Here is a 15,643-nt window from a genome sequence, read left to right as displayed (position 1 = left end):
ACCCACCTCCGATACACCTAGCCTTGCTCCCCTTCCATCTGGTCTCTTGCACACACAATATACCAACCTTCCTTCTGTCCATCATGTCAGCTATCTCTCTCCCTATACCAGTCATACTGCCAGCATTCAAAGTTCCGACCCTCACTACCACGGTCTTAGCCTTTACCTGCCTTCAGGCATGCCTTCCCCCTCTTCTCCTCCTTCGGCCAACAGTAGCCCAATTTCCACCAGCACCCTATTGGCCTACAGTATTGGTGGTGGTTGTTGTTAGCCCAGGCCTAAATCGATCCGGTATGTATATCTGTAAGTGTTATTGGTACACATGTTAAATTCACATCCCTTCCCCCGTCATTGTGACATTTGAGCTGGTCCTGCCCTACTTAGTAGCTGCCATAATAATATAACCCTTATGTACTTTAAATAATATTTATAATGATGTGGTACCGCTTATTTAACCATATTATTAAGTAGATTATTAAGTCTGTGATTTTTCTCCAAGACAATATACTACATGGCTGGAAATATATCAACCTTAGTCCATTTGGCAATCATAAAATATATATAAATATATACATATACACTTTGCATGTAAAAAATCAATTGTAAAAATCATATTCTATTTTCATAACCTATTGTTAACAACAATCGCTTTCATCCTTCTAGACTTCTGCAGGTCTGTGTACAAGAACCCTAAAAACTATCTATAAAAATATTATTGTATAATTAGTTAGTATTGTTATAACATGGCTGGACTAAACTACTAATGTTCAATTAAAAGTGTACTGGAACTTAGAAAATTGCCACATTGTTTACATGACTAATTTTATTTTGTTTTATTTTATTCTACCAGTTGGTTTTAAATACCATTTTAAATCAGTTTTAAGTGTATATTTTGTTTCCATCACCTTACATTTTTTCTTATTATTTTTTTCTTTTATTTGGTTCTCTTTTTTTCCACTTTATTCAAAATGATGTGTAATAACAATACTAACTAATTATACGATAATATTTTTATAGATAGTTTTTAAGGTTCTTGTACACAGACCTGAAGAAGTCTAGAAGGACGAAAGCGATCTTTGTTAACAATAAGTTATCAAAACAGAATATGATTTTTACAATTGATTTTTTACATGCAAAGTGTATATGCATATATTTATATATATTTTTTGATTGCCAAATGGACTAAGGTTGATATATTTCCAGCCATGTAGTATATTGTCTTGGATAAAATCACAGACTTAATAATCTACTTAATGCTGTTGTTGTTTTTCTTTTGGCTTTTAGGGGTTGCCACAGCGGAACTCCAGTCCGCTAATGATTGGCAGTCGATTTTTATGGTGCCGAGGTGCCAGCCCAATGCCCAACCTTCAGCGAAAGCACACCCATTCACGCATGTCTTTCGAATGCCACTCGACCGCGGGGAGGACATGCAGACTCCACACAGAAGGCGCTTCAGCCGAGAATCGAACGGGAAAGCCTCTTGCTGTGAGGCGACAACGCTACCACTGCACCACCGTGGCTGGTACTTAATAATCTACTTAATAATCTGTAATGAATAAAGAGGACCAGTGGAGTGAATGCTCAACGGAACAACAAGCTCAAAGATAAATAGTTAAAAAACAAACACCGCTGAGCAAAACAATGGAGGATTGCAGTCTCATTTAAATCACAAGTAGCTCCTAAATCCAATAGCCAATGATGTAAATAATCCAAGTGCAGGCGAGGTATGTAAAAAGCAGGTTTAATAATAAAAAGAGGTGAGCGCAAGATGAGCTTCTTCAGACCTATACAACTAAACTGTCTGTAAACATCAGTTTAAAAGCCAAAATGGCCAAAATCCTGTCCATTATTTAAAGGTACATGGCTCATTAAAATATCATGTAAAAGTCATATATAAAATTCCTATACACCATCATAAAACAGTACGGCATTTCAAAACAAAGCCATTCATATTCATATCCATTATTGGAATAAATAAATCAAAAGTATGTGTGACAGATGGGGGGGGGGGGAATTTTAGTAACATAACTATCAAAACATTGACAGAGCATCTATGCATATAAAGGTTCAAAAGACCCTACTGGCCACAAAGTAAAAAACTCTTCATAGCCTCTTAACATCTTTTGGACAATAACCTTCTTGATTTCAGCAGAGGTCGCAGGGGAACCCTTCCATTGAGACCTGGGGTGATATCTGCCCTAAACTTAATAATCCAATGGATTTCCTGGTCTCTGTATAATTGTTAATGTCCCTCTCCTGTATGTCCTTGAGATCTGTTCCAAGATCCTGAACTTAAACGATGCTCTTGACCTTTGTCATTAGTGTGTTTGGATAGTGCATTATGTGTAGTACCTCTCCTTGTGTGGTATACATGCTCACGAATCCTATCCCTCAGTGTCCTATTGGTCTTGCCTACATAGTAGGCTGGACAGACTGTGCAGCAGGCTAGGTAAACTACATCTCTGGACATACAATTGCCCTCGTCCTGATGTAGTAAATACCGAACCATATGGATATCGGAAGACAGGGTCGGTTTCTATATATGGACAAAATTGCATTTGTCACATGTGGTCATGTAGGGACCCAACAAAGCAGGTGGATCATTATGGACCCTTGGGTAGCAGAGCAAACTCTTTAAGTTCTTTTTATTCCGGTAAGCGAATCTAGGTCGAGTACCTGTAAGGCTCTTAATAGTTGGGTCAACTGATAAAACGTGCCAATGCTTAGAGAAAATATCTTTAAGTGTACCTACATCCCTGGTGTAAAAAATGGGAAATGCAATTCCATTGTCCATATTTGAACCGCCCTCTTGGCTATCCAAGCCATCACTGGCCTCTCCCGCGTATATTTCAACAGCACCATCTGAGAAATATGGTTTCGCTCTGTCTATCCTCAGATCTGCAATGCCCGCCATCCCTCTGGAGATATCTAAGTGGTCATAGCCACGTTCCCTCAATTTGCTGCTAAGGTCTCCTAATTCACTTGCCAGATGACTGTCTAGGGGTGTATATCTAGACATCCGCATTGATTGTCCCTTCACTACTCTACAATACAATTAGAGTCCTTTTTTACACAGATCAACATGTCTGTCACCTTTCTGAAGTTTACTATGGATTGGTCGAAGACCACTATTCCTTTTTTAGATGTCTGTTGATAAATTACCCTGTGGGATAGTCAACACGGGTGTTTATCGCAAGACCTGCTATAGGAATACACTGCTGCATCGTTCGAGCATGCATCCTGGCTATGTATACAAGAACATAGTGAAGGGACAATCAATGCAGATGTCTAGATATACACCCCTAGACAGTCATCTGGCAAGTGAATTAGGAGACCTTAGCAGCAAATTGAGGGAACGTGGCTATGACCACTTAGATATCTCCAGAGGGATGGCGGGCATTGCAGATCTGAGGATAGACAGAGCGAAACCATATTTCTCAGATGGTGCTGTTGAAATATACTGGAGAGGCCAGTGATGGCTTGGATAGCCAAGAGGGCGGTTCAAATATGGACAATGGAATTGCATTTCCCATTTTTACACCAGGGATGTAGGTACACTTAAAGATATTTTCTCTAAGCATTGGCACGCTTTTATCAGTTGACCCAACTATTAAGAGCCTTACAGGTACTCGACCTAGATTCGCATCGGAATAAAAAGAACTTAAAGAGTTTGCTCTGCTACCCAAGGGTCCATAATGATCCACCTGCTTTGTTGGGTCCCTACATGACCACATGCGACAAATGCAATTTTTGTCCATATATAGAAACCGACCCTGTCTTCCGATATCCATATGGTTCGGTATTTACTACATCAGGACGAGGGCAATTGTATGTCCAGAGATGTAGTTTACCTAGCCTGCTGCACAGTCTGTCCAGCCTACTATGTAGGCAAGACCAATAGGACACTGAGGGATAGGATTCGTGAGCATGTATACCACACAAGGAGAGGTACTACACATAATGCACTATCCAAACACACTAATGACAAAGGTCAAGACCATCCTTTTAAGTTCAGGATCTTGGAACAGATCTCAAGGACATACAGGAGAGGGACATTAACAATTATACAGAGACCAGGGAAATCCATTGGATTATTAAGTTTAGGGCAGATATCACCCCAGGTCTCAATGGAAGGGTTCCCCTGCGACCTCTGCTGAAATCAAGAAGGTTATTGTCCAAAAGATGTTAAGAGGCTATGAAGAGTTTTTTACTTTGTGGCCAGTAGGGTCTTTTGAACCTTTATATGCATAGATGCTCTGTCAATGTTTTGATAGTTATGTTACTAAAATCCCCCCATCTGTCACACATACTTTTGATTTATTTATTCCAATAATGGATATGAATATGAATGGCTTTGTTTTGAAATGCCGTACTGTTTTATGATGGTGTATAGGAATTTTATATATGACTTTTTTACATGATATTTTTAATGAGCCATGTACCTTTAAATAATGGACAGGATTTTGGCGCCATTTTGGCTTTTTAAACTGATGTTTACAGACAGTTTAGTTGTATAGGTCTGAAGAAGCTCATGCGAAAGCGCTCACCTCTTTTTATTATTAAACCTGCTTTTTACATACCTCGCCTGCACTTGGATTATTTACATCATTGGCTATTGGATTTAGGAGCTACTTGTGATTTAAATGAGACTGCAATCCTCCATTGTTTTGCTCAGCGGTGTTTGTTTTTTAACTACTTAATAATCTGGTTAAATAAGAGGCACCACATCATTATAAATTTTATTTAAAGTACATAAGGGTGATATTATCATGACAGCTACTAAGTAGGACAGTACCAGCTCGAATGTCACACTGATGGGGGAAGGGATGTGAATTTATCATTTGTACCAATAACACTTTGTTTTACAGCACAATAAACCACTCCCTTGCCTGATAAAAAGTATATATATATATATATATATATATATATATATATATATATTTAGAAAGCTTGTGAGGAAACTATTACTCTGTTTTTGTTTTACTTGGATCACTTGTATGTGTACTTAATAAAGGATTTTTGACTGGAAACAGACTATCTGCCTTGCTTGGATTACTTTCAAATACTTAGTAAGTCTGTACAATATTTCAAATTATATATTTTTTATTATTTTTTTGACTTAAGACGAGTTTAAGTTCGCTACTTCTACTACTATTGTCTGAAATGATTAATATACAGTGATTAACTAGAAATATATATGGATTGAAAATGTTCCACACAGATAAGTTTCTTGCACTGTTTTGTTTTTGGACCCACTATACTTGTTTAGTGGGTTGTTTGAGACTTGGGGATACCACGGAGATTACTTGTTTTTTTTTTTAAAGTGTTATTAAAAGGTAGTAATAAGACATTCTAAGATATAAATGCTCCTTTGGTAATGCAGTTATGACTATTACCTATATTTTCACAACTGTTTTTGTTTCATAAAAGCTATGTGACCTGCAGGTGAACAAATGGTGCCATCTTATACAAAACATGAAGACATACTCTGTTGTCACCGATACCTATGAAGTAACATTTATCTTAGTTTAATATTGTTTTGAAATATTGTGAAATAGTTATATGTATAATTTGCATAGATTCAGCAATATCATAAAACAATGATATGTTATCCCCTCTTCTCATACATCAATGGAAATCTCTTGAACAAGTGAACAATTCCCCTCACTGATATCTTGTATCTCTGCCATAGACATACAAATGTAACCCTTTCTTTGACCATAAAGCTGGTATTTTTCTTGGTAAACAAAATGCGTCTTTCTTTCATAAATCTGCAATATAAAATCAGCATCTGCTGATAGACCTTTGATACTAACACCAGTGTATAGCTCATTGTCTACAATATAAAATAGCTATCATATTTAAAAAAATGTTCAAACTCACACCATTTATCAGGTATTACAAATATAACAAGTAGGTTTTCAATGAAAAAGCAAGTGGTTTCCTGGCTTAGAAAATGTTAGGAAGTAAAGCCTCCAGCTGTTAAGAATTAAATGAGTTAATGAAAAAGATCAGCAAGAAAGTAAAGATGATCATCAGAAACACCCAAGCTGAACATCAACCGAAACTGGCATTAGAATCTGACAATAACTACAAAGACTTCTTTAGTTATATTATGAAAGTGAGAAACAACATCTTTCAATATGCTGAATTAAACAAAAATGGCATTGCTCACTCTGATATTAAAGATATAGTTAACATACTTACCAACAAACTTATTGCTATTTTTTCTCCAGAAATAGTCAGTAAAATTCCTCAGATATCTGAGTCCCATTAATGCCATAAGGTCACAATAGAACATGTCCTGGCTGTACTCCCTAAAACTAAAAAACACCACTTCTATGGGCCTAGAGAATTTACCCAGATGGCTAATTAATACTTTGACTGAACCTCTCCTGCACTTGGTTAAGATAAATCTAGTCACAGTGTATGTCACTGAGACCGAGAAAACAACTGCAATTGTGTCCCTGCACAAAGGAGGCTCCACCACAGTCCTCAGAAAATACAGGCCTCTCAGCCCATCAGCCTAACAAGCCTAATTTTCAAGGTCATGGGACAAAGCATATCCGACCTCTTCAGGTATGATATTAAAATATTTTTAATAATATTTTCATATTACTAGACCTTCACGTTTTTCATTTTATCAAGGGTAGATCATACTTACTGAGCTTAAACTTCTAGGCCTTCAACACTGTACCCCATGTTACCATTGTAAACAAGATGAAAGAACTAAAGGCAGACCATTATGTGGTAAGATGTTCTGCAAGCTGCTTGGAGGATAAAACTCTCAGAATTAAAGTGGCGTGTCCCACTTCGGAAAGTAAGAATGCAACTAGTGAAGTACCACAGGGCTCAGTACTGGAATGCTTCTTTTTTAGTCTATGCTTTTCTGACCTCCATACTGCAACTCCTGACCTATGGCTAGCCAAATTCAATGATGACTGCAAATCGGGTATTACATTAAATTCCCCCTCTGATACAGGAGTTCTGCAAAAACTAGTCCATAGTAGGGAAAAGGCTCAAACTAAATGCAAAAAAAAAAAAAAAAAAAAAAAACACTCCCTTAAACTGCAATTTACAACATAGCCAGTACCCCTGTCACACAGGCATGTTAGCCAGGGATTTCAGCATCTGGCTAAATAATTCCATCACCTTTGATTACTATTTTGCAACAGTAGTTAGAAAATCCTTCTATTTAGTACAACTGAATTCCAAGTGTATTTCAAGATCATTATTGTTCCTCTATACTGTACTGAAACAGACCAGTTATTTAGTGTAATGCTTTTTGTATTTCTCAAACATATCATGCATCTATATAGGGTGGAAATGTTCCTCATGAGAAAAGATTATTGACCTAAACATCTCTAGCTACCAAGGCAGACTAGATGCCCTAATTCTATAGTCAGCATAGCAATCTGTGCTTGGCATTCTGTATCATTAAAGACATCACCCTAAAGGATCTTTTATTTGTTCACAGCATGAACAACTATGCCATCATCCAAGCCAAGAATCTGAATCTCCACCACATGTAAATAAAACACATTAAAAAGATATATTCCTTATCCAAAGGGTGCCCCGTTTGCAGAAAAAATAGCCCCTTCAAGTTAAGCAGAATGACATTCTTGCCTCCTTCAAAACTAACCTTGATAATTTATGGATACCGGCAAGTTCAGCCCTGACCTGTTTTTTCTTCCAGGAAGAATGGGCCATATCTTGAACATTGTATTTGGCACAATGCCTTCAACAAAATATCCCTTTAAAGCACTGAGCAAAGGTGCTAGAGGTTAATAAGACAAAGGTGCAAATATTGCTTGCAATTATCATTTTTGTTGTTTTTATATAACAAAAACATCTAATATGCTAGTATAGGTAAGAAAAACATATTTTTTTTGCAAGTTTTTTAATTTATGGTTAATGAGTAAGAAACATTTTGGGTTGGATAATATAAAAGTAATTTGTTCATAGGTTCATAGGAGATTACTAGACTAGCTACCCTAGAGCATATAAACCTAGCCATGGGTCATAATATCCCTAGACCTGGATGTAATGCCTTTACTTATGAGATGCACAATGTAGAAAGCTTTCCTTACCAATGTGGAAACCTGTTGGTCAAATTTCAGATTGCTGTTGACCTGTGTTCCCAGATCTCACACCACTGGGTTTGAACTTAGAGGGGTGCTGACAATATTGTAATTAGTGGGGAATTCTGCTTTTCCAAATGAAATAACAGTGCACTTTTTTGCATTTAATTTTACACCATAACTTTGGCACCAGTCATTTGTTTGTGTTAGCCCCTCCTGTAATATGTTAACATCGATGGGGACTTAATGATTGCACCTAGTTTACGATCATCAGTGAATTTAGTAAGCTAAATGCCATCTACTTTAGCCTGGACTTATGAGAAATTGATTCCAAATAGTAAAGAGCCCAGTACAGATCCTTGCAATACCCCAGTGGTGACTGGTCTACTGGTAGAGGTAGAGTCACCAACTTTGACAGAATGTGTTCTGCTGGTGAGCCAGTTAGCTAGTGATGTAAGAGTTAACACATAGCCGGGAGAGTTTTTCAATGATACCCAAGTGGGGGATTGTGTCAAAGACTTTGGCTAGGTCCAGATAAGTAGTATGCACTGTCTTACCTTCATCCAGGGTTTTGATGACTTTCTCGAAGATGTCTACCAGGTTCAGTATGCATGATCTACCCTTACCGAGACCAAACTGGTTTGGGTCTAGAGTTTGAAGGTCACCTATGTCCTTGTTGATAAGGTCCATGATGATCCTTTCCATGGCATTGCAGATGAGACTGGTTAGACTTATGGCTCTGTAGTTCCCAGGGTCAGTTGATGCCCCCCCCCCTTATGCAAGGTGATTGCTGTTGCTGTTCTCCATTCTGCTAGTACAAAGCCAGTTCTCAGGATATGGTTAAAAAGAATGGCAAGTGAGTCAGATAGGTCCTGTTTTAGATTGCTTAGTAATAAACCTGGCATGTTATCTGGTCCCATTGAGCCAGTGTTTTTGGCCTTGGAGAGTGCAGATATAACTTTATCTCTAAAGATACTAAGTAGAGACCTGGTGTCAGGTATGCTTTGGGGTATGGCTGGTGGGACAAGTGGGTGAAGTTTGCACCAAATCTGTCAGCTAGCAAGTTGACAATTTCCGCCAGTATAGTGTGTGTGGTACCATCTGCTACCAGTTCGGAACATAGCTGGGCACTCCATTTTAGATTTTTGGATGTAGTTAAAGAATGCCATATGATTGTCCTTTTTCTAGGGATGCTATTTTAGCTTCATTATTAGCTTTAGAGGACTTTACAAGGCTTCTGATTTGCTTGTTCAATCTGTGGAGGGACTTCTTCCTCTCAGAGGCAGTTGCCTCTTGTTCTTGAACATCAGTTTCTTCCTTTTGTTGCACCAGATGTCCACCAAGGTGGCTTGTTTGATTGGTAGGGCCTGGTTTTAATCCAGTCAGGCAGAGCTGAATCTATACAGTTGCTAAGGTGATTATACAGGGCACTTGTATACATCTCTGCATAGGAGTCATTATTACCTGTGATTGCAGGGGGTATAAACTTTTTATACCTTCACTTAGTATGCTGTACTTTGCTTTGGAGAAGTTCCCTAGTTTTTTTGCTCCTTTGGGTGTGTAAGGTCTAATAGTTACTTCGTTGAGACTGATTTATGGTCTGAACTTACCAAGGAGGACATAACACAGGAGGTAGTGCACTGACCACCCATGTTGGTCAGTACTCTGTCAAGGACATTGGCTCCCCTTGTGGAACCTTTGGGCAAGTGTATGTTACACAGTCATTGGTGGTATAACTGAAATCTCCCATGACTAAGGTGTTGGGCTGTATGGTGAGTAACTCCAGTAAATCCAGGTAGGCATTGTGCTTTTCTTGGTTGATGGAGGCAGACCTATAGCTAGCAATGATGCAGTATGGTGTTTTGCCTTTAGTTAATTTTGCATGGAGTAATTTGAGTCAGTCATATTGTTTAACCAATCTTGAGGTGTTCTTGGCTTTAATGAAGATGGATACACCTCCACCTTTGATTCTTTCATGCTCATTCTGAGGTCTGAATGTGTGGAAGGCATTGTAGCCTTGCACAGCTGAGGTGCTCTATGAGGCCTTCATCTATGTTTCAGTGACTGCATAGATGTCAGCATCTTCCAAGATGAGGAATGCTTCCAGGGAGTGCAGTTTCATATTTAAACTCCTAGAATTAAGCAGCAGAACCCTGAGTTTGTCTTGAGTGGATTTTGCTATGTCAGAAATTTTGTCATTTTGATATTGTCTAGCGGCACTATGGGGAGCAAGCACCTTAGCCAGTGTCCAAAAGCCTAGGGGAGACAGGTGCAGACCATCTCTGGCAAACCAGCGTGGCCTGTTGACCATGTCTTCTCAGGTTGACAAATACTGGATCCCCCTGGAATGACACCAGAAGCTGAGCCAATTGTTGAAGTCATTAATTTTGTTTATATTGTGGCATCATTCTGGATGAAGGTAAAAGACTGTCTAGAGCTAGGGGCAAACCTGCCTGGGACACATAATCTGAGAGTTCAGTCATGTCTCTCTACATATAGTTCAGGGAGTACATCTCAAGGCATAATAATAGTTGTTGAGTGACCTGAGTACATGCATGATCTGACAGATCCTGCCACCCGATAGGCAGCTGACCGTGATCTTCTCCTTGTCCAGCATGGTGAGGGTGACATCTGTCTGTTTCCCTATGGAATCTCCTTTGACAAAGACATTAGGTTTTGAAGTGTTTTTGCCTTAGGAGCTTATTTGGTGAGACACTGATTGTCATTTCAGGCTAAACTCACCAAAGTCTGAGCAGCTCTGGTTAACTGAGAGTAAACATGAGGCATATGGGTGAAATTTAACATTTTTGAGACAGACTACCAATGGGAACGCCCCAAACTGAGCCTTTCTCCAGCAATCCCCAACTCACTGGAACCTGAGGTACACACTTCTGCCACAAGGGTGCAGGGAGGCCCTGTTAATGTAAGATGGCTGGTTTAGAGCCCAGTGATGGCAAGCAGTCTAGATTCTGCAAGTCTAACTCTAGCCTATGCTATATAAGGCAGTAGTACAGAATTTCAAAGTGCAGAAAAAAAATGCAGATGCAATCAAAAATGAAGCAGCAATACAAATAAATACCCTTAACAACGTGCAATACAGGCTTTAGATATACTTATTTTTCAGTTGTTTGTAGTGGATGCCTTGGATTTCAGTTTAGATGCATTCCAGATCTCTGGCTAAAGTCACCAAACTCTGAGCAGTTCCAGTTAACAACATTCACTGTTATTTTAAACATCAAGGCAGTTCTCTATCATACTGTAACTTGAAGTATTTTTATAAGCCACATGCTGTTATAAAAATATACACACAAAATAACGTATACCACTATTATTTGAGTACATACAGTTAATATGTTACAAATAGGGAAAAAACATAATGATGACCCAGCTCTGCATATAATGGTGGTATGATCTATTTAAATGATAAGAACATTGACAACAACCACCCCAAAATATCCCCCATATTAGTCCACATCATCAGAAATATTTTCTGCAGTTTTCTGGTGGCCCTGTCTGGTATATATATTATCAGTAGGGAATCAAGAGGTTAAGGATGAACCAAATGAGTTTTAACTTCTCTTACAATATATCTTTGTATTCTCATGAATATATAAGAGTTTGAACTGTAAAATGAATTTTCTGTTACTACATTTCTGCATGTATTTTTACAGTGATATTTTCATCTGTATTTCAGGTCAGAGGCATTAAAGGTGTTTTTCTGGCTAATCAGAAGATTGACAACAGAGTGACAACCCTTATAACATATAACAAAGGGCGCAGCTGGGATTTCTTGAATCCACCAACAACTGATATGAATGGAAAGCCAGTAGCATGCAAATCAGTAAGTATGCAGAAAACTATGATCCAAGAAATGGCATTAGATGAAGTCTGTAAAAGCCCATGTCTTTTGTCATGTTATCTTCATATGTTTCCATGTGCTCATCTGTTTTATATTTAACTGAAGCATCTGTAAGGGTTAATCGTTTTACTTAAACAGGCAGGAGATCACTATGGTATCTGATCGAACATTTCTTTTTCAGCTCTTTCTATCACCAGAATGTGCTATTTGTTTATTAATGGCAGTGAATGCTTTTTAGCTATGTGAGTATTTCTTGGGGAATTAGTGTTGCTAATGTCTCCATGTAGGTTGCATGTTAAATACAAGCATTTTAAGAAAATGTTATGGGATTTTGGTATAATTTAGTATAGTCAAAGTAGAAGCAGGAGTGCCTTAGTGTGTGTCACTGTGATCTTTCACAGTTTCTTCTCATAAGCCTGCATTGCCTAATCGGGAAGAATAAGCATACAACAGGTATAGTAAATTTATAAACACAGAATTAGTATTCTACTGGGAAAAAGAAACACCATCTGAAACACAGTGAAAATACACTTTACCTAAAGGTTTTATTTTCCTATTAACACAGAAATCTACTAAAATGTCTTGGTTTGGAAGAGTTTTTTTTTAATATCTCAGAGAACTGCATCCCGGTACATTATGTAGCCTAGCTCTGTGGGACTTATTCCAAGATTTCCATCTGGGATTGTAATATCAAAGACAATGTGCACTTTGAAAACTTTTACTGGCTGGATGCATTTTCATAATGGCCTTGTATTCCTTCACTGGAGTATGTGTTTTTGTTGCTTCTGATGACTCATTTAACGCAATGCATTTTGCCACAGCCAGCTGTTCCATACTCCTATTATTTGATGGTAATGCTTGTCCTATTGATGGCTCATTATTTCATTTGGAAGTTTGTCCGCCAACATTTACTTCTTTAATAGAGCCAAGAGAGTGTCTTTCTCATATTTCAGACCACTGACTGCTGCAGTCAGTGACAATAAAACATTAGAAGAAAATCTGGGCTTGCTAGAGGAGGAATATGAACAGTACAAATCAAAGACAGAAACCCCTGCTCATATGATAAGTCTCTGTGAAATGAAAATGAATGCCAAAAAACTAAATACAGTTTAACTGAAACAAAAGGTCTGAAAATGGTTTAACTGGAAATTCACCACATTATACATTTTATAGAACTGCAGCTACTCACATGATGGCTGTGTCCCAATCAATCCTTCCCAGAGTACTCCTCTCTTCAATTCGCTGAGCCTTGTAATAAAGAAAAATCCTAATTCCCCTGAAAAATGAAATATCTCTGTCTTAGCTGAATGCCATTCAACCTCTTAATGAAAATATTTTACCTAGAATGGTGTGGCATGTGCACCCACAAAGGGGGGGGGTAAAGGGGGTTGATTGTTGCAAAAAAAGTCTCAGTCAAATTATTTGCAATCATTTGATTTCAGTGTTGAAAGTGGAAAATTCCTTTTTGTTTGTCCTGCATATACTAATTTGCTAAACCACTGCGCTCTTATTTTTATTATCCATTTGAAAAGTGGCATGCATACTGCCACGTGAAGGCCACAAATATCATTCCATCTTTGAAACATTTAATGAATATAGCTCTTACTTTTTCCCAAAATCTATATGGCATTTGTATCCCTTCTGCAATATACAGTATATATTTTTCTATTTATAACTACAATGCTTCATCCATTGTAATTGATATATGTTTCTTTAGATTTCTTTAAGTGGGATAAGCCTGCTGGGCCACTGCAGAGGGGTCCTGTAGAAATACAATAAGAGACTGTAGTTAAAAAGGTTAGAATGTACAGACAAGAAAAAAATAAATGCAAAGGACAATATTTTTGTGCCTAGTAACTATGTTACACAGCATAATTTTCTTTTATGAGCACTCCAAAATTATAAGTATTTTTTTTTTTGGTTTGTCTGTTTTGTCTTCATGGGGACTGGATTCATGTGTCTCAGATATGAAGAACCCACAAAATGTAACTTCTGACATAAGCAGTACAAGGCAAATATCTTCCAAATGATTTTTTGTAGGTATGCCCACCAGAACATTAGTGACAAACTTATCAAATCAAGCTAAAAAAGTGGACATATAATGGTCTTCTTGTAAAGAGTAGTCCAGCAGTCAGAAGGTTTGGTGAATGAGTTAAGACTCTATACATTCTCCATGATGTCATTTCCAGAAGAGGAGTCTGTATTTATTGGTGGATGTTTTGTGTCTTTTATATTACTTTGGCCTTTCAGACATTGTATGCTCATTATGCCTAGGGAACATGTCTTTGCCTATTCCTGGGTGACCATCAAGCTTCCTTCCACCTAAACTGCTCATTCCATTGGGAGTGATAGTATTAAGTCCTGTTCCTTCTTCACTGAGGTGAGGGGTTGAGCAGCAGGGGATAATGTCATTCTTCTCAGGGAGCTGCTTTGTTTTTTATCTGTTTGAACATTAGCTGTTCCCACAGCACACGTCCAATAGCATATTTATTGTTCAGGATGCAATGGGGCTTTGTGATGGCATGTTACTTGCTTACTTTCAGAAATGATATAGCTACTCACAACGCCCTCTCCACATTAAAGCAAGCTCTTTCATGTGGTCTCCAGTCTCCAACAAGGATTATAACATGGGAAGTGCACACCAACGATGTGCACCCTCCCTATTCCACTGAAAGAGAAGTGAGCATGTACTCCTCTCCATCTCCCCTCACCAGTTTTTCCATCAGGAGGGCTGTTAATTGTACTAAGATCATCAGAGTCATAATCATGGTTTTATCTGTATATGGGGCAGAGTTGACATTCCCTATTTTGTAACAAGTGTACACAGAACTAGCACTCTGAGTTTGAAACATGTTATTTATGTGGTCTCCTCTACATATAGTATTATTATTGTCATTAGGGCTACACGGTAAAAGTGCTATCACTTTTGGAACTTCTGCAGTGGGTAGCATCATAAAAATAATTCCAAATTCCTTAATAACACCAATGATTTTTTGCAGTTCCCAATGAGCTATTCTGCACATAACATAGATTTTGTGGATGTCACCATCTATAAGGTAGATGAGGGATGGGCAGCTAAACTTCATAGAAAACAATGTTATCATCCAACATTTTTGCACTGGACTAGGTACGATAATAAGCACATTTTTTCAAATATAGTTAAAGGGCAGGCAATGAAGGTATCACAGCTATGCTGTCAAGAGGAAACATATAAAAATGAATGTTCTATCCCTAAAACAGGATTTTTGAGTAGAGGTCACCCTAAACAAGAAATAGATAAAGCATATTATAAGGTAGATGAGGAAAGAAAAGTTAAAGCGAAACAATACACTTTTTTATTAAACTAGTGGATTCTTTACTGCTGTTGCTTTATTTTATTTTGTTCAACTATAGTAACGACTGCATTCCAGCTACCTTCCATCTGGGTTTTGTGTGTTCAACTAATTAATTGATTAATTGAATAATTATATAATGCTTTTTAACTGGTAGTATTTAACTGATTGTTTTCTTTGATGTTTTCATACTCTGTAAAGGCTGGTTAGCCGAGACACTAAGAGAGCGAGTTTAATAAATCTTCTTTGGATTATCTGGTCTGGAGATTTGTTGTTTATGGATACAGCATTAAATGTAGTTTGCATACCACATAACTGCCACCACCACATCCACCTGACACTGAATATGTACATAGTAGCCCATACAACTT

At 37.9% G+C, this 15,643-nt stretch overlaps 1 protein-coding gene across 1 annotated transcript in view; it reads left to right on the top strand.

Moving 5' to 3' along the window:
• The window catches only part of SORCS2 (sortilin related VPS10 domain containing receptor 2), a 2,271,537-nt gene that overhangs the window by 1,509,494 nt on the left and 746,400 nt on the right, over positions 1 to 15,643 (top strand). The window contains exon 9 of the mRNA XM_044063564.1: positions 11,776 to 11,922. Within this exon, the coding sequence (XP_043919499.1) occupies positions 11,776 to 11,922 (147 nt within the window). The remainder of the gene's footprint in view (positions 1 to 11,775; positions 11,923 to 15,643) is intronic.

The sequence above is a fragment of the Protopterus annectens genome, chromosome 2.part1 (genome assembly GCF_019279795.1).
Source record: "Protopterus annectens isolate FY-2018-M chromosome 2.part1, PAN1.0, whole genome shotgun sequence".
In the NCBI taxonomy this organism is placed as follows: domain Eukaryota; kingdom Metazoa; phylum Chordata; order Ceratodontiformes; family Protopteridae; genus Protopterus; species Protopterus annectens.
The sequence above is the reverse complement of the archived record's forward strand: the minus strand, read 5'-3'. Positions and strand labels throughout refer to the sequence as shown.